This window comes from Balaenoptera musculus, chromosome 20 (genome assembly GCF_009873245.2).
Source record: "Balaenoptera musculus isolate JJ_BM4_2016_0621 chromosome 20, mBalMus1.pri.v3, whole genome shotgun sequence".
In the NCBI taxonomy this organism is placed as follows: Eukaryota; Metazoa; Chordata; class Mammalia; order Artiodactyla; family Balaenopteridae; genus Balaenoptera; species Balaenoptera musculus.
Window position 1 is genome coordinate 59,745,100 of NC_045804.1, and position 22,912 is coordinate 59,768,011.

General features: G+C 36.5%; 1 protein-coding gene and 1 pseudogene across 1 annotated transcript in view; both read right to left on the reverse strand.

Moving 5' to 3' along the window:
* The window catches only part of DMXL2 (Dmx like 2), a 148,755-nt gene that overhangs the window by 67,812 nt on the left and 58,031 nt on the right, over positions 1 to 22,912 (reverse strand). Inside the window, exons 7-13 of the mRNA XM_036838187.1 lie at positions 21,210 to 21,388; positions 19,017 to 19,200; positions 16,162 to 16,336; positions 14,263 to 14,502; positions 13,443 to 13,714; positions 12,102 to 12,798; positions 11,642 to 11,763 (exon numbers count right to left, since the gene is read on the reverse strand). Coding sequence (XP_036694082.1) covers positions 11,642 to 11,763; positions 12,102 to 12,798; positions 13,443 to 13,714; positions 14,263 to 14,502; positions 16,162 to 16,336; positions 19,017 to 19,200; positions 21,210 to 21,388 — 1,869 coding nt within the window. The remainder of the gene's footprint in view (positions 1 to 11,641; positions 11,764 to 12,101; positions 12,799 to 13,442; positions 13,715 to 14,262; positions 14,503 to 16,161; positions 16,337 to 19,016; positions 19,201 to 21,209; positions 21,389 to 22,912) is intronic.
* On the reverse strand, positions 3,894 to 4,440 carry LOC118886600 (annotated as a pseudogene).

Sequence of the window (22,912 nt, forward strand, 5' to 3'; positions counted from 1 at the left end):
GCCCTATGCCTGTGTGTATGGTTTGCAGATCTGCAATGCCATTTAAAAGTACAACCCTGCCAGATCGAAGATAAGGGCAAAGGTTGAGAAGTGGGACTCTGTGTCTTGGGATGGGGATGTGTAAACTAAGAGGAAGCCTAACTTTGAATCCCAAAACCCCAAAACCTTTCTGCTGAAAAAAGCAGTTTTCCTTCTCCCTCCTTCCAAGCAGCCTTCTCTAGCATAAAAACTGAGATGCCCATTCTCCTCAGCAACACCTCCACTATTTACTACCTTCAGGCCACTAAGAGGAATAAGATCCCAGCTTAGCCTAGGAGTCTAAGTACAAGGTTAGCTATGGGAAAGCAGCATATACACCGGAGTTATAGGATCTTTCCAATTTGTATCAGCAGAATTCCAGAGTGCATGAATGGGAACAGATTATAGGGTTATTAGACAAAGGAGGACAAAATATGTGCTTGGGTAGGGCTGAATTTGTTATGGGTATATTCACCCAAGATTCAGGATTTAAAATGTTAGCTCAGACACCTGGAAGTGGTGCCAACAGTCTGCTGGGTTTGTCCACTTGAAACCTGGACTCAACTGTGGCCTACAGTTGGTGAGATTAAAACACCGGAATTTCTCTAACACACCATGAATCTTTGCTACTTAAAGTGTGGTCACTAGACCAGCAGCAACAGCTTTTCATAAATGCAGACTCTCAGACCACAAAGCTAATACATCTGCATTTTAACAAGCTCTCCAGATGATTCATGTGCATCCTGAAGTTTAAGAAGTACTGCTGCAGATCAATGGTTCTCAGCCTTGGGTGCACACTGAACAACCTGAGGAGCTTTAATAATCACTGATGTTTAGATCCCACTTTCATACATTGACGTACTGGTCTGGGGTACAATCTGATCATCAGGCATTTTACAAGCTCCTCAGCTACTTCCAACATATAGCCGAGGCCGAGGTCCCCTCACAGGAATACCTATTCCAGCTAAGGATGTGCCTTCCCTGCCCACAATTATTCTGCCAGCGCTATAACCAATGGACATACCGAATGCCTTATTCAACACTACAGGATCCCGCTCAACTTCACCCTCAATTTAAAGGGGTCACCAAAAGCTCAATAATCAAGATAAATAATATCTTAATGCAATATTTTTAAATAAAAATTAATGTAAAAAATCATAATGAACAAAATAACAAAATCTTTTTTTTTTTAATATTTGTTTATTTATTTGGCTGCGTCGGGTCTTAGTTGCGGTATACAGGCTCGTCACTGCTCGCACTGGCTTCTCTCTAGTTGCAGTGGGCGAGCTCCAGAGCGCACGGGCTCAGTAGCTGTGGCGCGTGGGCTTACTTGCCCTGCAGCATGTGGGATCTTAGTTCCCCAACCAGGGGTCGAACCCGTGTCCCCTGCATTGGAAGGCAGATTCTTAACCACTACACCACCAGGGAAGTCCCGCAAAATCTTAAATACAGGATCCAGCAGTGTCTTGATGAGCCATACTGGAGCCTAAGGCAAAAGTAAAACTGCACAGACATGTTTTTATGCATTTTTTAACGGTTATTTTTTTCCCAGAACATTAAAGTGGTTGAAAAATATTTAAAAATTGAAAAGTAAGTGTATTAAAACTCATAATATTATTTTAAATTTAAGTTTATTTTTACCAAAAATAAGATTAATTATAATTTTACTTTTCTAGCTTTAAGAAAGCAAACATTTTTTTTTCATCTACTTCGATTATCTTGTTTTCAATATAGACAACTTCCTTGTTTGACAGTCTCTTGACCAAGTGACAATCTTAGTTTTTTTTTTTTTATTAACAGAGTATAATTGCTTTACAATGGTGCGTTAGTTTCTGCTGTATAACAAAGTGAATCAGCTATAAGCATCCATATACCCCCATATCTCCTCCCTCTTGCGTCTCCCTCCCATCCTCCCTATTCCACCCCTCTAGGTGGTCACAAAGCACCGAGCTGCTCTCCCTGTGCTATGCAGCTGCTTCCCACTAGCTAGCTATTTTACATTTGGCAGTGTATATATGTCCATGCCACTCTCTCACTTCCTCCCAGCTTACCCTTCCCCCTCCCCGTGTCCTCAAGTCCATTCTCTACGTCTGCGTCTTTATTCCTGTCCTGCCCCTAGGTTCTTCAGAACCTTTTTTTTTTTTTTTTTAGATTCCATATATATGTGTTAGCATACGGTATTTGTTTTTCTCTTTCTGACTTCACTCTGTATGACGGACTCTAGGTCCATCCACCTCACTACAAATAACTCAATATCGTTTCTTTTTATGGCTGAGTAATAGTCCATTGTATATATGTGCCACATCTTCTTTATCCATTCATCTCTCGATGGACACTTAGGTTGCTTCCATGTCATGGCTATTGTAAATACAGCTGCGATGAACATTGTGGTGCATGACTCTTTTTTTTTTTTTTAAGATTTTATAACAAGACTGGCATTTATGTTTCTTAAAACTACCTTTTATAGTAGAGTATAATACAGAAAAGAAGACACTTTAACAAGGAAATCAAAATGCTTAAGGAAAACACAACCCCATCAAATACTACCATGCACTAAAATTAATCTGACAAACTATGTACACGTCTAGTAATTTTTTTTCAAACTTAATGGTAAAAGATGTGAAACTCTGATTCAGTAGGAACAGATCAATCTCTATTTTGCCTGGGTTTCAAACTTTCTGACGGCATCAACTATTCCACTATATTAGAAACAGCAAGCAGTCTTAAGTACTGCGTCCATACATCATGGACTTTCTTGCAATAAAATGTTTTTGTGTTTTTAACTTATCGTAAACTATCTCACAATCAAGAGGGAAAAAAAAAACAACACTTTTTCCAACTCCATGTTCTGAATGGGGTTTTAGGTAAAGAATCAATGTTTGCCAAAGAGAACAAGAATCTCTGTAAGCATTAAAGCTTTGATGATATAGAAGCCCTTTGTATATATCCCAGTTTTTATTAGCAGGTTACTTTATTTTAGATGACCTACACTATGGCTCATAAATGTGAACTTTTAACAGGACTCATGACCTAACTCACTAATTACTTCTATCTGCTTAGTCACTTGCACAATCCATGTTTTCATCTTGGCTTCAACCAAGTCTTATTATTCTGTTGTTTTATTTTTACAGCAGTATTGAATGTCCTATAAGTACCTCTCCCAGTTCTATCTGGAAGCCTGTATTAGAGAACAAGCAACAACAAACTTACTGACTATATACCCCAGGCTTCTCCAATAATACTTAAACCCCTCAGCCAAAATGCCTTTTTATGGCAGGTCTGGCCTGGGGAGATGGACCTGTTCTCTAACAGTCCTGACTATCAAAGCAAGGCCCTAAGGAACAACAGACATAAGGAAAGTCAATTTAATTTTTCTTACATCTGTCCACTCCCTCTTGGGTCATCAACGCTCACGTTCTACAGGCACACTCAATAACCTAAGGTATCAAAGGGAGTTCCCATGAGAACGAGCCCAACAGTTATCTGCCTTACTTGCCTGTCATTGACTAGGCTCTCCAGCTAAGTATAAATGCAATAAAATTCTTAAGACACAAGAACTTCCTCTTTGACTCAGAAGAGTAAGGAAACATGTACAACATAAGCGTGTAAAGCAATAAATTCTAATCAATGTTGCAAAAAATGCTGTTATGGTAACACCAATCAGCTCAAACTAACTTTCTAAAAACATGTTTTAGGATAGGCTGGCTAACACTCAAAATTGCCCATATAAGTTCTTAGCTTACATTCTATTTAAACATTTCCAGAGCAAGTAGTAACTAGAACAGACAAAAAACAGACAATATATCTGGACCTAAACCTAAATGTGAAATTGGGTCCACAGGCACACTCTTAACCATTTTCCCAAAGAAACATGTTTAAACGGCTTTACCATACAGAGCTATGGCTTCCCGGAAGGGTTGCAAATCAGTCTCTACAGATGAGCTAGTTTCCGTTGAAGTAGCTCGGTTAGGGGACACTACAGTCAGTCTTGGGGGAGCTCTAGAGTTTCGTGGTGGAGGAACTTTTCCACACAGGAAGCTGATCAAATCTTCTTTACGAATCGTTCTTCTGAGCTTTTTAACCCAAGCCAACACATCCTTATTGCGTCGCTGATAGCCAATCTGAATTCCAATATCACAACTTCCCTGATGGGTATCCACGCTTTCTTTGTAGAGGCTGGTGACGGCGGTGGCTGCCTTTTGGAAGGGAACGGCCACGGCGGTGGCCGAGGTCTGGGACAGGTGTCACAGCTTCTGCTGCTTGTGCTCGGGCTGCGCAGCGGCCGCCGCCTCCTCCTGCAGCTCGGGGGGCAGCTGCTCGTCCTGCTCGTCCTCGGCCAGGCACTGCCGCTCCCACTTGAAGAACCAATGCTCGGGCGTGCTCCTGGATCTCGGCCTCGCCCTCCTCCTTCCGCTCCTCCATCCTCCGCGACCTCCCGTGGCCTCGCAGCCGCCGCGGCCGCGTCCTCCTCAGGCGGGGCCCCGCAGGAGCTTGGTCGTCGAGCGGCCCGGCGGCGGGGCCCAGCGGCCTTCAGCAGCTCCTCGCAGCGGCCCAGGCCTTCTGCACCCTGACGGCCTGCGAGCCCCGCCCCGCCGCTCCGCGCTGCCCGGGATGACCCCCGCCCCGGTCCTCCCCACCCCCGGCCCCTGCAGAAGGTTGCTGCGAACCGGATGAACGCCACCGCCTCTCGCCTCGCCGGCCTGATCGCGTCTACCGCCCGCCATGGCGCCGCGGCCTCCTTATGGCCGCCACCGCCTCAGACTGCCGACCGCTCCCCGTAGCCCTGCCTGCGCTGCCGAGCCCACCCCAAAGACTACATGACTTTTTGAATTATGGTTTTCTCAGGGTATATGCCCAGTAGTGGGATTGCTGGGTGGTATGGTAGTTCTTTAAATAGTTTTAATTTAACTTCAGCTTACTAAAACTTCTTTTTGCAGGGCAACATTGTGACTTATCTTTTTTTTTAAGTTCCCAAGTCTACTTCTAAATATGGATAAGACATCACTAATCATTAGAGAAATGCAAATCAAAACTACAATGAGGTATCACCTCACACGGATCAGAATGGCCATCATCAAAAATCTACAAACAATAAATGCTGGACAGGGTGTGGAGAAAAGGGAACTCTCTTGCACTGTTGGTGGCAATGTAAATTGATACAGCCACTATGGAGAACAGTATGGAGGTTCCTTTAAAAACTAAAAATAGAACTACCATACGACCCAGCAATCCCACTACTGGGCATATACCCTGAGAAAACCAGACTTCAAAAAGAGTCAGGTACCACAATGTTCCTTGCAGCTCTATTTACAATAGCCAGGACATGGAAGTAACCTAAGTGTCCATCGACAGATGAATGGATGAAGAAGATGTGGCACATATATACAATGGAATATTACTCAGCCATAAAAAGAAATGAAATTGAGGTATTTGTAGTGAGTGGATGGATCTAGAGTCTGTCATACAGAATGAAGTAAGTCAGAAAGAGAAAAACAAATACCATATGCTAATACAAAGATATGGAATCTAAAAACAAAAAAAAATGGTTCTAATGAACCTAGGGACAGGATAGGAATAAAGACACAGACATAGAGAATAGATTTGAGGACATGGCTAGGTGGAATGGTAAGCTAGGACGAAGCGATAGAGTGTCATGTACATATATACACTACCAAATGTAAAATAGATAGCTAGTGGGAAGAAGCCGCATAGCACAGGGAGATCAGCTCGGTGCTTTGTGTCCACCTAGAGGGGTGGGATAGGGAGGAGATATGGAGATATATGTATATGTATAGCTGATTCACTTTGTTATAAAGCAGAAACTAACACACCATTGTAAAGCAATTATACTCCAATAAAGATGTTTAAAAAAATAATAATGTAAAATATTCACTACATGTTGAAATTCTATTTTGGATATATTGGATTAATGAAAATATGCTATAAAATTAATTTCACCATTTTCTTTTCACTTTTAAATGCTTGCTAGAAAACTTTTAAGTTACATGTATGGCTCACATTATATTTCTATTGTACACTGCTGTTCTAGACGCATCAAGAGAAAGAGAGAGAGAGGGAGGGGTTACTAATAAAAGAATAAGAGTATTATAGGTATAAGACTTCTTATCAAAACACTGGAGGACAGAAATAATGGTCTCTAAATTTATGAGGGGAAAAAAAAGATCTTAAATCTATAATTTAATATCCAGCCAAACTTATCAATTAAATATGAAGGGAAAGGGACTTCCCTCGTGGTCCAGCGGTTAAGACTCTGCACTCCCAATGCAGGGAGCCCAGGTTCGATCCCTGCTCAGGGAACTAGATCCCACATGCTGCAACTAAGAGCCTGTATGCCACAAAGAAGACCCGGGGCAGCCAAATAAATAAATAAATATTTTAAAAAATAAATATGAAGGTAAAATAAACACTTTTCCAGCCATGTTGGATTCAGAATGATTTCAGAATCCTTATCTACCAGGCAACCTTTCTTTTTAAAAGATTTACAATATTTGAGGAGGTACTCTATCGACAGTACAGGAGAGAGAGAAGCAGCTCACGGTCCAGGAAACAGTGGTGGAATTCTAGGTGTGAAACGGAGAGGATGACATGTCTGCAGCATCCCGAAAAACACAGCTCAAATTAAAACACCAGATCAAAAGACCCTAAAAGGAATTCCTCCAAGAACAGAAAGAGGAAGATTTAACAGGCAGGACAATTAAGAAGCTGGAAGCTCTTAGCCCAGTGGGGAAGAAGACTTAGGTTTCTTTTTTTCCTCTCAACAAGAAAAAAGAAGCCCAAGAAATTAGAAATGCCAAGAAAACAACTGAAAAATTAGAGAAGAAAGTTTTGATTCAAATACAAGACGAGCAAAACTGTGGCCTGATCACTTGATGGAATATAAGAGAGGTCCTTTGACTTTAACCCTTTGGACTTTCTCCTTTGAGAGAATCTGTGACAAATAGTTGAAATGATCACATTTACATAATTATAATTAGATGGTTACTAGTTTCAATTTTTATAATCAAAACATAAGACCTAATTTTAGTTATAGAATAGAACGTGCATGTCATAAAAGACATTGTAAAGGTAACGCTCCAGTTGGCAGAAGTCAAGTTGAGAGCAGGAGGAGGGAAGGGTGAGTGCAGGGGTGCAACTTTCCTCGTTTTACTTTGGGATGATAAAAGAGATACTGTGTAAAGAAGACAGAATGAAAATACAGGATTACGTATACATCACTTAAAAGTATAAAGGCAGCTAATAGAAAAACCACACACACTAATACAGCTAGCAAAACTCAGTGGAGAGAGAGAGACAAGTGGAATGTGAGCTGAATTCCCTGTCTATCAAAGAAGATGGAAATGACTTGATTTCCACTGCTGGTAAATTAAGAAACTGAAATCTAAGCACATCATTTAGAATTATGGTGGTAACTTATCAAAAGAATTAAAAACAAAAGGTTTAAAGGGGTTTCCAATGAAGTGTGGGAGGTGATACAGAGTTTTTATTTAATAACAGTACAGTACATGCTGTTTGAATTTTGAAACTGTGCACACGTTTAAAAATGTTTTTGAAAATACATTTATAAAAAATTGATGTTAATAGGTATAAAGAAAGCCTTAAAGAGTAATTCTTTCCTAAAAAAAAAAAAAGAAAATAAGAACAGTTTCAAATCAAGAATCTAAGCTCCACCTGCTATATAAAATAAATAAAGAAAAAAAAAGGAAAAAAAGAAAAGGAAAAAAAAAAAAAAGAATCTAAGCTCCTAGGACTTCTCTGGCAGTCCAGTGGTTAAGAGTCCATGCTTCCACCACAGGGGGCACGGGTTTGATCCCTGGTCCAGGAACTAAGATCCCACATGCTGCACGGCTCGGCCAAAAAAAAAAAAACCAGAACCTAAGCTCCTATCTCAAGAAACCTAGTAAATGAAAACCAAAAAAAATCAAGCGTAAGGAAGAAAATAATAAAGATAGGGCAGATACTAATGAAAATTAAAACAAAACCAAAGAGTTCAATGAAACAAATAGCTGGTTCTTTAAAAACATCAATAAATTAACAAACTTGCAGCTGAAAAGAAAAAAAGAGGGAAGATGCTAATAACCATATCGTTAGCATGTGCCCCTCATGTAACACAAGAAGCGTACTTCACACACCTGAGGTATTTTTCCCCAAATCTCATAACTCCAGTCTAACCATGAGAAAAATAGCAGACAAACCCAAGTCGAGGGAAAATACTATAAAATATCTCACCAGTACTGCTCAAAACTGTCAAGGTCATGAGAAAAAGCTGATGAAGATGAAGAAAACTTAGAAACTGTCCCAGATCAGAGAAGACTGAGGAGACATGACGACTAAATGTAATGTGGCTTTGTGGATGAGGTCCTGGAACCTCAACCTTAGTGGAAAAGGACATTTGTGGGAAAAAATCAGTTAAGTCTTAATAAAGTCTGGGGTTTAATTAATCATATCACACTAATAACGGTTTCTTAGTTGTGACAAATGTATTCTGGTAATGTAAGATGTTAACAATAGGGGTATATGGGAACTCTGCACTATATCTCCAACTTTTCTGTAAACCTAAAACTATTCTAAAATTAAAGATTTGTTTGAAAAATTAAGTCACTGAATTAATTATTGTTTCCAGAGTACAAAGAGAAAGAGAAAGATAGGCTTATTAACAGAGGCTGATGGTTTAATGTTAATAAAGATCAGGAGAAAAAAGAACTCCTAATTCCTACTTTGTCTCTGGTCTTCTATTTCAAGAATTTAGCTTGCAAAAGTAGAAAGGACCAAAAATTTTCTACAATGAATAAGTATTACTTCTTAACTTTAAAAAAAAATAATGAAAATGGAGGGTTTAAGAAAAAAGTACATTGGTAAGTACATTGGAGCAGAAGACCAAGATAAATTTTAAAATTCCAAGAATGTATCCAACTGCTCTAAATGAATTTATACTTTCCTGGAAAAAGTAATGCCCAGGTTATTGAGAAATTTTGCCAATGAGAACAATGAACCACAGAGGATGTTCTCTCTGAGAAGTCACGGGGATTGCCACAACCAAAAGACTAAAAACAGGCAAAGGTTCCAATTTTCAAAAAGGAAAACAACATACTTCTGTAAGTCAGAATAAAGAGCCTGATGTCTATCTAGTACAACGTTTTAGTCATCAAGAGACATTAGGATACACACATTCAACCTACTATACATTAAAACAATCACCTCCTACAAATCTGACTTCCTTTTTTGACTGCAAAAGATATGGCAGACAGGGTGTATTTTACTTCAGTGAAGTACACCACAAGCTGCCTCATGCAAATCCTTGGGATAAGCTGGAGAAATATTCTAGACAATAAAAATGGAGAAAGATTTCAAATGTATACTGCTAGGTTCTTTCTTCAGTCCAGTACTGTTTAACATTTCTGTAATTGACTTAGATGAAGATGTAGAACAACATTCATCAAATAGGCCGGTGATATAAGTCATAAGTCAAAGCAGTAACGCAAGTAACAGAATCTGGATTCAAAAGGATACTGAAAGGATGTACTGTTAAGCTGAGCCTAGCAAGGTGAAATGTAATAGGGAAATAAGTCTATATTTGGGTCCCAAATTCAAATGCACAAATACAGAATGGCTTACTAGCAAAAAAAAAAAAAAGACTCTGTGATATTTAATTGAAAGTCAGCTCAATATGAATTACATACAAAAAATGTGGCGTGCCTGCCCAAACATAATAGTATCTACTGAGAGACGCCACAATACTGCTATATTCTAGTGATCCTACGATGCCCGGTGTATAGACAATCTGAAAGCTGCTCAGAAGAGTAACCAGGGTCACATATAAAACAGATAAATTTATAGGCAGAGGAACAGCAGGTTTGGCCTGAGGAAAAAAATTGGGGGGTTCCAAGATAGGTGCCCCTCATGAGGTGCTCTCACATGTAAGAAATCATAGACTTATTCTAAATGGAACTAAAGCTAACAAGTAGAATTTAAGGATTACAAGTTTAATTTCAGTATAATAGTGATGGTAATTCAAAGACAGAATGAGCTACGTTTAGAGTTGAGCTTCCCTCCTTGGAGGCCAGATGACAAATTGGCAGGAATGTGGTAGAGACAAAGTATCAGATGGCTGGTTAGACTAGGGGACCTTTAAATCTTCCAACTCTATAATTTTAAAGATGCTACTTTTCTAGACTTTCTCTATGCCGAACTTGTGGCTCCAGTCCAATTACCACTGTTTCTGGAACAAGCCTTATTTATACACGTACTTTCCTGTATCCACTCAGGCTATTCTATCACTCAGCAAAGACCAAGGATTTGTCTTTCTGAATCTTATCAAAAATGAACTCAAATACTGTCCTTAATAAAAACTTCTATGCCTACCCTACTCTGATCTCTCTTGCCCCTGAATTATGAAATAGTGTTTGGCAGTTAATTACATACCAACTTCAGACACCTCTGCTTCTGTCTTAAACCGTTATTTAACCTTTTATAATAATTTCTCTCCTCTGCTAAATTTAAATTCCCTTAAAGGCAGACACTGTATTCTCTACACGTCTAGGGGTACATGGCAGACATTCAAAAACAGTCTTTGAGGGACTTCTCTGGTGGCGCAGTGGTTAAGAATCCGCCTGCCAATGCAGGGGACACAGGTTTGAGCCCTAGTCCGGGAAGATCCCACATGCCGCGGAGCAACTAAGTCTGTGCGCCACAACTACTGAGCCTGCGCTCTAGAGCCCACGAGCCACAACTACTGAAGCCTGTGCGCCTAGAGCCCATGCTCCGCAACAAGAGAAGCCACCGCAATGAGAAGCCTGTGCACCGCAACAAAGAGTAGCCCCCGCTTGCCGCAACTAGAGAAAGCCCATGCGCAGCAATGAAGACCCAATGCAGCCATAAGTAAATAAATAAATAAATAAAAATAAAAATTAAACAAAACAAAAACAGTCTTTGATTTTCAATATTGGAAACATTTTTTATTAGAAGTTATTTTATTAAAAGGCACGTTTTTATAGGTAAATGGAAAGTTCACCATTCAAATCTGAATACTAATATGCATGACTTCCAGTTCAAATAGATAACTACCAGAATGAGACACTGCCACCCACTGATAACATATTCTAACCAGAGGACTTTTAAAATAGTGAATCAAGCTCAGAAAAGTTCAAATTTTCCAACCTAAACATAGAGGTTGGTAGAGCTGCCTTAAAACCTTTCTTGAGCAAAAAAAGATTAACAGAACCAAACTAAAGAGTGAAAAATGTCAAGAAAAAAATCACATTTTAGAAAAAAAATCATATTTATTTCTTTAAATGTAAAACGTATTGATGTGTGATGTGATGTACAGACTGTAATTTTTTTTTTTTTTGGCCGCGCTGTGTGGCTTGTGGGATCTTAGTTCCTCAACCAGGGATTGAACCTGGGCCACAGCAGTGAAAGCGTCAACAGACTGTAATTTTGATTCATGTAAATTGGAACACAAATTAAGAAAAAACAAACTAGTCACACAGAGCCCAGAACAGATGCTCACTCCCTAAACACCAACTAACAAATAAAAGTCCTAGACAAATTAAAAGAGAATTCCTTATTAGTTTAGATATATTAATAAAGATTAGGAAATACTTACTGAAGATTCTGGATCTGACAGTTCATCCAATAATTTCCTTGCATCTACCACAGCTTGGTAGAGTCTCAGATTTTTGCCATCAGAAGCAACAAAGCAAGCACTTGCAGAATTGCAATATGTGCCTGAGAAAGTAAACACTTTGCATTATAATATATAGTTTATTTTTATTACTGGCTGAAGTATGAGAAAAAAATATTCACACTTCTCTTTTTAGACATAACCATGGTCCAGAAACACAGATACAATTAATAGATATAAAATTATTAACCAAAAAAATTCAACAAATAGGTTATGAGAGGGAAAAGATGAAAAACAAAAGTCTAGAAACTCTAAACTTAAGTCTGATGCTTACATTCTGAATACTTATTAAAAATCTTCCTAATGACAAATATAAATCATTTTATATATAAATAACTGTCTTAAAGCTTTTATTAATTTCACTATTAAAATGAACACTTACCAAGACAGTAACTAGGAATAAGAGTTGGAAGCCAAGCAACATTAGAGAAGGCTGAAGTATGTAAAGAGTTAATTCGCGCCAACTCTGATACTCCTCCAGTGTATGACAAAGGTCCTATTGGGTCCACGCGCCACAGAATAAGTTCACTGTAGATGGCATTCGGGTCATGAAATGTACGTGTTGCTGCATTTCTGAGAGGCTGTTTCAAGGAACCCTTTATGTGTCTTACAGGATCCATTAATCTACTTAATTTATTGTCTGAGTCCCACTGAAAATCCGATTCAGGAGTCAGCAGAGCATTATGATGAGATGATGTCAATAATAATGGTAAAACTGAATGACATGCCAGGTCATTGAGGTGAAATCTATGACCACAATATCTAAATTTGTGAGATACAGTTAGAACAGTGGTAAAGGCAGACTTATCAGCAAAAGTGACCGCCCATTGATTTAAAGAGCCATCTATGTGTTTAGAGACCATCATTACTGTGGGAGCTAAAATGTTCATATTTGTACTGTGTGGTCCAGAATGCAGCTGTGATCCATGAGGACTGCATTCAGCCATCATGTCTTCATGTAACAGAGTGTGGTGAGAATCTTTTGTAGCATTTATACAGGCATACATCATGATATTTTTACTAAGAGAGCTTGCATCACCAGATGGAAATGCAACAGGAATCCGAGAAGAAAAAGAAACCTGAAAAACACAATTACATGATTCAGTGTAAGCAGTCTGCCTCCTCTCAAAGTCTTCTAAAAATACTTCCATTTTCAAAATGTCAAACCTCAGCTTCCTAGCAAAATATATCATTTTCGACCTCATTATGGTCTAATCCTTTTCCTCTATTTATATAGTATCATATCTCTATTCATCGCCTATGAGAAAACTGAAGAAATAGTTTCAAGTATTTGAAACCTGAAACTTGCCTGTACATCTAGATGACTACAACCATAAATCTAAACAAATATTGTTCAGAAAGATAACCAATAAAGATAGTAGATTTAATTAATAAAACTGAAGAAGTGGAAGGGACTCATCCTGAGTCACATTTTTAGGGTAGTTTCTTAAGTTTATTCAAAATATTGTGAATTCCCAGAAAAAATGAATACACATACATTCAAGTACTCAGTATCACATTTCAAAGCCAAATTCATTTTACTTAAATTAATCAAGTTTATAAAATCTGTGGTCATTGACCCCCCTTTGGTAGCAAGTTATTCTCTTCTCAGTTGCTTATCAAAAATAAAATCATTGAGTATTTCTGAAAACCTGCTAAATCTGAATAGCATCTGTTTTACTTTTTTAAGAAATGTAAAAATTGCTTCATCATTAAAATATACCTGGACTTGTCTAAATATTCCAGGATTATATTCATCCAAATACTTTACATGCCACACTAGGAAGGTACCATCTACCGGGTGTATAGTAAAAAGCATGTCAGGATTCTTATTCCATTCAGTTAGCAGCATTTCGATCTTCCGATCAAGCAGGACTGTAGGCAGTGGCATTGGTACACCAGGTCGTGAACAGGTTCTAGGACTTCCCTCTCTTTCTCCATCTTCATGTTCTGATGATCCTGTACCTGCTTCAGATTCTCTATCCAGGGATAATTCTAAATCAGAAAATAAATTTATCAGTACATACTAACAGAAATACTATAGAAAATTCATTTACATACTAGACTATCAAATTCATTTACATACTAGACTATACTACAGAAATTCATTTACATACTAGACTATCAATAAATAGCATACTAACTTTAGAAATCATGAATCCCTTTTCCAACTTATGGCCAGGAAAAAAAAACAAGGAAGGAAACTATTTTCTGGTCTGAACTGAAAATTACTACATTTCTTAGTTTTAGATGAATCAAAATTTCATTCACACTATCACATTATCTTTATTATTACCATTATTAGCAAAACCTGTTCCCCCCCAAAAGCATGGCTTCCAAAGTAATATATTACTGAAAGCAATAGGTTATAACAAAGCAAAGTTAGATGGTAGATGGTCCATAGTAGACGGTCAGTAAAGACCTGTGGAATTAATGGAAAAGTGAAAAGGAAGGAGGGGAGGAAGGAAAGATTACAAACCAAAGGTGGTTTCACAAAAAGCTGTCAGCTTGTAAAAAAGAAAATCTGAACACAGGATACTAACCATGGTCTAGTTTCATACGTAAACCCCTCTCTCTTTCCTCCTGTGAACGTTCCTCATCTTCTCTATCTCCTTTGTCGTTTTCATGATCTACCTGCTTTTCAGAAAGTTTTCGTAATTGCTGCATAAATATTTCAGTAGATGATGTAAAATGAAATTCTTTGTTGTTTAACCAGTGAACTACAAAGCCCCCATTTCCATCATCAATGTTAAATACAGTGCCAACCAAGACATTTGGAATATCTGTAGAATCAAAAAAGATAAAATTTCAATGTGAATTTCTAATGTCTTTTAAAATATTACATGTGCCTATAAAGACTAATTCCATTACACAGAAAATGTGATAAACAAAAAGTAAACATAACTCTAGCATGATTTGAAATTTTTAATTGAATTTAATGGTAAATGAACTAATGGCATAGACATATGGAATTAAATTACTAATTTAAAAACGAAACACACCAAATGCACAAACTTTTATTGAATCCTGGTTTGGGGATGAGGGAACAGAAAGACAAAACAGAAAGGCAAATCTAAAAGACATTTTTGAGATGACTGAAATTTAAATATGAACTGAATATCACAGATTATGGAATTATTTCTAATTTTCTTAGGTATGATAATGATATTGTGATTATGTAAGACAATTTCCTTATTCTTAGGAGATACTTGCTGAAGTATGTAAGGATGATATGCCATATGTGTAACTTACTTTGAAAACATTAAGAAAAAATTTCACTCACACACACACCCACATATAAACATACATATGTGTGTATATACAGAGAGAATAAAGCAACTGGCAAAATGTTAGCAATTGTTGAATCAAAGTGTGTGAAATGAGTGTTCACTGTACTATTCTTCCAACTTTTCTGACTGTTTTAAACCTTCCTCAAAAGTCGGGGGAAAATAATGCCAAGAAAGAACACAGGAAGGCAAGCAAACTTCTAAGTATAGCAGATTTTCTCCACGTGGGGTAACTGAAATTCACGCTATAGATCAGTTCACGTAAAACAGTATAATTCAAAAAAAAAAAATCTCCTTAATCCCAAATCAAATTATAAATAATCCATTCAATAGAAAGAAAAAGATACTGTGGGGGAAGCATCCAGATATCACTCTTTTGGAACTGTATTTGCTAAATACCATCATTATATAAATAAATATTTAAAAATAAAATCCTCTGCACCCTGAAGCAATAGACTTCCATTTCAATAAAACGTAACTATAACTTTATACAAATATAGTTCTTCCAGCAATGTAATATGAAACTAATAGGCCTTGTCATATGTTTTTCATGCAGAAAGAAAACAATGACCTTAAATAGAAGCTTTAAATATGCTCTTGCCAACAATGAACCTGCCTCAAAATACTTCTAAACGACATAGGAGGAAAAGAGCAAAAAGAAAACATCAAGGTTAGAAGAAAAACTATCTTTCCCGAAGTGTAGGACAAGAAAGTCTATGAGGGTACAAAACAAGATATGCTGAAATATAAGAAAAACTATGCAAAAAAAATATACTTAGATAAAGTTATAAAGAAGAGTTGAGAAGAAAGAATAATAGTGAAAATACAAAAGGGTGGGAAATCACACTAATTAACCAGGCTGCCACCACTTGTGTTCATCTCCAGGTTCAACTAAAGCTCTAATTACTTAGAAACTTTGCCATATTCTAGACAAACAATGGTGCTCAAAAATACTTATTTGAAGTTATTCCCTAAGGATCACATAGTCTCAATTTAAGAAATGGCACCTTACATTTCTGTTCCAATTAAGAAGTATTTTAAAAGGAAACATGGAGTATTAGCATAAAATTAGAAACAGGTTATAAACGTAGTCCCACTTTTCTATTTATTTATCTTACTTCAGCAGATAAGAAATAAAACTTTACTATCCTTTACCTGTGGCGGGATTGATGCTCGCTGCAATGTGAAAATGACACAGTGCATTTGCGTGATGGGAAATGTGTCTTTGAACTTCATGCGTTGCCATCTGGTCATGCATTAATTCAGTGTGAGTTACAAGAATGGAAGACTTCCTTTGTCCTTTTCTTAAATTTTTCAAATGGTGTATTGTCTAAAATAGAAAAATAATTACTAAATCCAAGTCTAGGAAGTCTAATAAGTGCTGATCAAAGTACTTTTGATTATTAAGGATTTTACAATTTTCCTCTCTGTAAAACCTGACCATCTTAAAGGAAACTTTAACTACAATAGAACAACTTAATATATTCTCCACTGGTCTTGCAAATTTTATAGTTCAAGGCAGTAGATGCTCAAAAACACTTATTAATATTATCTGCAGAAACCCCTATAAAGATTAGGAGTCCAAAGTCTAGTTTTTTCAGGATATCCCAGTACTGAGACGAAATTTACCAGTCATAAGGGTGTAAAAAAAAAAAAATTCCAAATCTTCCTACCAGGAAGAATATTCCTCCCCAAAATTCTCACTTAGAACTAAATAGCCAGCTAAATAATCTAATATATAACCTCTATTATAAAGACAAAAAGAGGGTACAAAAATACAGAATAACAAGGGGAACCTTAACTTAGATAAGAGTAGCCAAGAAAGACCTCATGAAAGTGTTGACCTGTGGAATTTGTTCAAACTGAGATATGTGCCTATGATAAAAATTCTGTATTGGCATACTCCATCATCTGAACTATTCTGACACGGGACCATGTCAACTCTCAGTACAATCTTTTCTCCACACCATAACCCCACCACACAGTGATTCCTTATTCTGTCACTTAACAATACCATGCTTAATAATAATATACCATTCTTTTCCTTTGTTCCTTGCAATCAATTAAATAAAATGTGGCATCCTCTCAGTTCTTTCTGCAGTAAAGTAAAACATCTGGTCCTTCCTTTCAATTCCGCAGCCCTTGTCCCTTTTCATGTGAAAAACAGTATCAGTTCTATGGTGTGTCCTCTGTCTCTGGTCTCCCTGCTTATTTCTTTGATTATACCTATCAAATTATTTTCACTCGATCTTTGACATTTATCATTATTTTAAATTAGATTGCCAAGGCTGTGCTATATTGGTCGGTTATCTTCTCCTAGGAACAAAATGTATAATTTAAGTATATATAGAATTATATAGACCTTGCAGTTAGGGGTTTTATAGGAAAGGACATTAGAAAGCAAAATAGCGCATTTTTCTACTAAAAACAATTTTAACATCACTAATTGACAACATTTTATTAAAAGGCAGCAAAAATGTGTCAAATCCCTGATTACATATTATTATATTTTTGCTTTTATTTTATGTAGCAGTTAGTAATTCGATTTAACAAACACTTGAAAAGAAATATATTAGATAACATGAAGGATATAAAGATATCTAAAAGCCCTTAGTCTCCAAAAGCTCATATGTAATTTAAAGATAAAATGTTACACAAGTATATATAAATTATTGTAAACATCTAGTAAATGAAGTACTTTTTCCCACTAAATTTCAATCAATAGCAAAACATATTATAACTCTAACTGTTCTGACTTCTGCTTTAATTTCATTTATGCTTTAAATGTTGAAAAAAAACTGTATAAACAGTACTCAATCACAGATAGCATCAGAGCAGGACTACTTTACATAAAACTTTAAAGGACCACATCCTTAGCCTATTAAACCCCCAAAATACTTCTGCTTGCCGAAACTGCAAAACCATTTTGGCTATGCAACCATTAAAGTGTTAATGTAAACGTGCAATGTAAAAGTATAATTAGTAATGTACAGAGATGTTTATAACACATTAAGTATAAAAAGCAAGTTATAAAACATTACTGCATAATATGATCTCAATCTTGTAAATAAAAAAAAATGTACAAACACACATAGTGGAATAGTTGGATTATAAACTCTACATTTTTTTTCTTTTTCCTAATCTAATTGTAGAATAAGCATATATTCTTTGTGTAATAAAGTCACATGAAAAATCAAGAAAATTAGCAATCTAGGTTTACTATAATAAATTTCTGGTAATTTTTAATAATGTGTTTATCTCATTTTATTCCCTAATCATAATGGGCACAACAGTTCATACTATATTATAAATAATATAATTTCTTAGAAAGCACTTTTGTTTTATATATAGTATTTAAAAACTAGAAAAATTATTTCACTTTCAAAATATTAAACCATGAAAACTGTGCAATTATATAAGTTCACTTAATATCTTAACACCTTTATTCTTATTCATAATAGTCATTTTTAATTAGAAAAATAAATGTAAAATTTAATCCTCGTGAAACAAAAGCAAAATATTTTTATTTTTATCTGTTTATTTTTTTAAAGATTGCTGTGGTTTAGTTTATTTATTTATGCATGCATGCATGCAGCGCCGCACAGCTTGTGGGATCTTACTTCCCTGACCAGGGATCGAACCCGGGCCCCAGCAGTGAAAGCACCGAGTCCTAACCACTGGACTGCCAGGGAATTCCCCACAAAATATTTTTAATTACAACCAATTTCAAAGACTTTTACATGTTTTATTAATCAAAGCTGCCTACTCCTATAGATTTTCACACTCAACATGCAAATTGAAAGAATTAAATTTATACTATTTATCTAGACTACATATCTGAGATCATTACTGTCTGTATCTGTCTTCTAAGTGACATAAAATAAGTGAGAATTCTTTGCCATTAATTTCGTCATTATGTGTACCATTCACCATCTGCAACTTAGCTTATGAATTCCCACCATACTCACATTATCTTCAAGATTCATTTACCATTTTAAATAATACAGTACCTCAAGAGCATGTTGTACTCTGTCTTTGTGTCTTCCAGCATGAGTAAGGTTGCTGGCAGTGCTGGAAGTGGTAGTCTCACAAATCTGCTCACCCAAAAGACAGTCTTCTGGTAATACGGTTTCTGCCCATAGCCGGCAGACACCATCATGGCATGAAGTTAATAACACATTACAGACAGAACCTCTAATGATAGAGAGAAATGAACAAAAGTTACTATGAGTATCAATGACATGAAAAATTAAAGGCTATTAATATTTAGTTCTTCATCCTTAAAGATGACATTAACGCAAAACAGTATGATCTACGTGTAGTTATTTTTCCAATAATGATAATGGATTTCTACTGACTATTTCACACTCTTACCAAACCCCATTTATTACCTGCTCAGACCTGCAAGGTGGTAGGCTGGACATAGGGTGCAATCAGTTACCATAAAATAAGAACAACCTAACTGTCCCTGACACTCACCTTAATTCATTAAACTTATGTCTTGAACAGCTAAACTAAATGACAGTATAGTATGCTTCCAATTGCTTTAGAAATTACATTGTGTGGAGAAAGAGTATCAATGGAAGAGCTTGAAATCACGTACAGTACGGCTGTGAACATCATAAAAACTAGGAAATGGTCCTGACGAAGGAAACAGAAATTAATGCCAGATTATACATGTGCTGCTTGAAAACAAGGCTCTGGAGGATTAGTATCTCCTAAACAAAACAAACTAAACATCAAAAGAAAACCTACATTTCTGTCATTACAAATTGCAGAATGACCATAATAAAAGATCATTAATTAAACTACGTGGTTTATGGCAGTAGGTCCAGCATTTTGTTTTATCCTTCTTATAACCTAAACAGTTATAAATAGGTAAACAAATTTATTAATAATAAAACTGTAAGGAGACTATAACTTCAAACTATAAATCAATTTCTATTAAGTTAAGCAAAAATATCACAGCATCAAGCAGCTGAAGTGGTTTAACCACTAATCGTGAAAAAAAAAAAACAAAAAACAAAAAAAATTTTCCCATTAAAAAAATGCTTACACAGAATCTGACTCAGTCAAAGGTAAAGTGTTCTGCAAATGTTTTCCATAGATGCAAATAACTTAAACAGATTAAGCTAGAGTAACCTTTTATTTAGATTCCAAAAATGTATAAATTCCCCATGTTATCATTTACTGAGGACCTCCATAATAGGTGTGCTATATTTCCCATCAAGTGCAAACAGTGCTCAGATATATTTAGCAGATGAAATAACCCTTCCTAAGCAAGCATTTTTAGAACTGTATATATAATACAGGAATCATTGGTATGGGCTGTTTTGTAGTTTGCTTAATCTTCTAAACACTTTTTTTTTTTTATTTAAAACATCTTTATTGAAGTATAATTGCTTCACAATGGTGTGTTAGTTTCTGCTTTATAACAAAGTGAATCAGCTACAGATATACACACGTTCCCATATCTCCTCCCTCCCGCATTTCCCTCCCTCCCACCCTCCCCATCCCACCCCGCCAGGCGGTCACAAAGCACCGTGCTGATCTCCCTGTGCTACCCGGCTGCTTCCCACTAGCTATCTATTTTACATTTGGTAGTGTATATATGTCCATGACACTCTCTCATCCTGTCACACTTTTAAGAGATGCTGTAACAATGAAGAAAAACTTATAATAAATCCTTTGAGAAGTTTCTGTTGATAGCCCTAAGATAAGAAAAACTTGGCCACTTTATTCACTGTATGTATATGATATGCCTTCCCAGAATGCATATTACTGACAGTTTATTACTATGTTTTATTCTCCCTCAGTGTGTGCTTTCCTGTTACTTGCAAACGTCTCCTTCCTAGAATCTACTGCTGCTGCTGATACTGACAATACCAGCTAATACTGCCTGGGCGCACACTATGTGCAAAGGTCTGTATAAGCATTCACAAGCACTCACACATTTCAGTCTCATACAACTCTCTGAGGTAGGTACTACTACTACCCCCATTCTACAGAGGCATGGAGAGCTTAAGAAATTTAGTCAAAAGCTCACAAAGCTGGTAACAACAGCAGAATCCGAAGTCCGGCAGTTGACGCCCAGAACCTCTGCTCTCCATTGCCACCTTGTCAATTAAAAGGACCTTTGTTTTCATTATTTTTATGAACATATAAGTAATACAAAATGAAGTTCTATGACACAGTTGTCTAACCTGGGCATATATTTGCTAGTTTTACGCCATGAAAAACCTGTCACAGCTCGCGGATGTGCCAAATAGACAAAGGAAAACTGGGTAGACGCCTGTCTCCTTTCCACTTCATGATGATCCAGAGGTATAATTGAAGACTTCCAACCAGTCATAGGGTACCACACTTTCAAAAGACAATCATCCTGTGAAAATATATAGGCCAATATAAAATTAATTTGTATCTACACATTTCAAAATTTAAGTGGTTTGAAGAAGCTTTAAAAATTAAGCTCTGTTGGTGTCAGTTTATTTATCTCTTGTAAAAATAAAATACAGTGTGTGTGTGAAAAAAAAAAATTAAGCTATATATAAAAACTAAAATGTGACCTATATATAATACAAAACTAAACCTAAAATGATGCTTATTATTCTAAATAATACCATTCTTGAGAAATAAATGGTCAGTGTGCTCATTATCAATCTTCTCTACACAAAGGTGCTTTTCAAACAGAGATTGAAGCCAAATTCCCCCACTTCAATACACAAGGGTCACTGTAAAGAAAAGACTCTGGAACCAGGTGCTAGCCTGGATAAGAAAGAAGCCATGTTATCTGTCACTGTTATCATCTCCTTTTTGAAGAGATCTAAAAGGATGAGACAAACCCTTTTTAAATATGAATTGCTTCTTACTCTAAGTCAGGATTCAGCAAACTCTTCCTGTAAAAGGCCAAGTTAAGTTAGACTTTGTGGACCACACAGCCTGTGACACAGATTCTTCTTGGGTTGTTGTTTTTTTTTTTCTTAGAACCCTTTAAAAATGTAAAATCCATTCTTGGTTCATGGGCCATAGTGTTCTGATTCCTACTCTAAATGATGAGAGGGCATCTAGGCCGTTTTTGGGAACCACTTCTATGCCCCACTTAAGAAATTTAAAGGTATAACAATAGGCACTGACTTTATCATTTTACTTAGTTCTAAGAATTTTGTTAAAGGCCTAAATAATTTTATCTTATTTAACAGGAACTATCTTTTATAGTGCTTCATCCTCTATGGTGAAAAGTACATGAAGGAAAATAAAAAATTGATAACATTTATGTAAAAATCTCAATCTCTAAAAAACAATGAAATTACGTATAGGTCCAGATATTTTCACCTGGACTAGACAAACACTTCTGTTTTTTTCCATCTTAGTATTCATTCTCAATCTATACTACATAATGTATGTTTCCACTAAGGTCTCATTTATTCGGATATTTGAATTACACAACAAATCTCTTTAAGTACTTATTCTGAGACAACCACTTAACAGTGCACTCACTAGTTGCTTTCCTCCAAGTACTTTCTCCACCTTAGCATCATCTTCACCTTCCCAAATTTACGGCACGACCTATGGCAGTAGTTTCAGACTATGTACCACAAAAACCCTCGAGGTACCTGAGAGCCCTTAAGGAGTCATAAAGGAAAGTCAGAGAGCCTCCACAAGCCGAGCAATCAAGCCCCTTTTCCCATTCCCGCCAGCTTCCCCCTCAAATGAAGCAGCCTCACCATTCTCATCTGTTACTACCTAAAACTCTAAAACCACACAGAATTAAACTAGAAATCAGTACAAGAAAGATAGCTAGAAAATTCCCAAATATTTATAAACTAAACAAAAACACTTCTAAATTACAAGACAAATTTTTTTTAATTTGTTTATTTTATTTTTGGCTGCACTGGGTCTTCGTTGC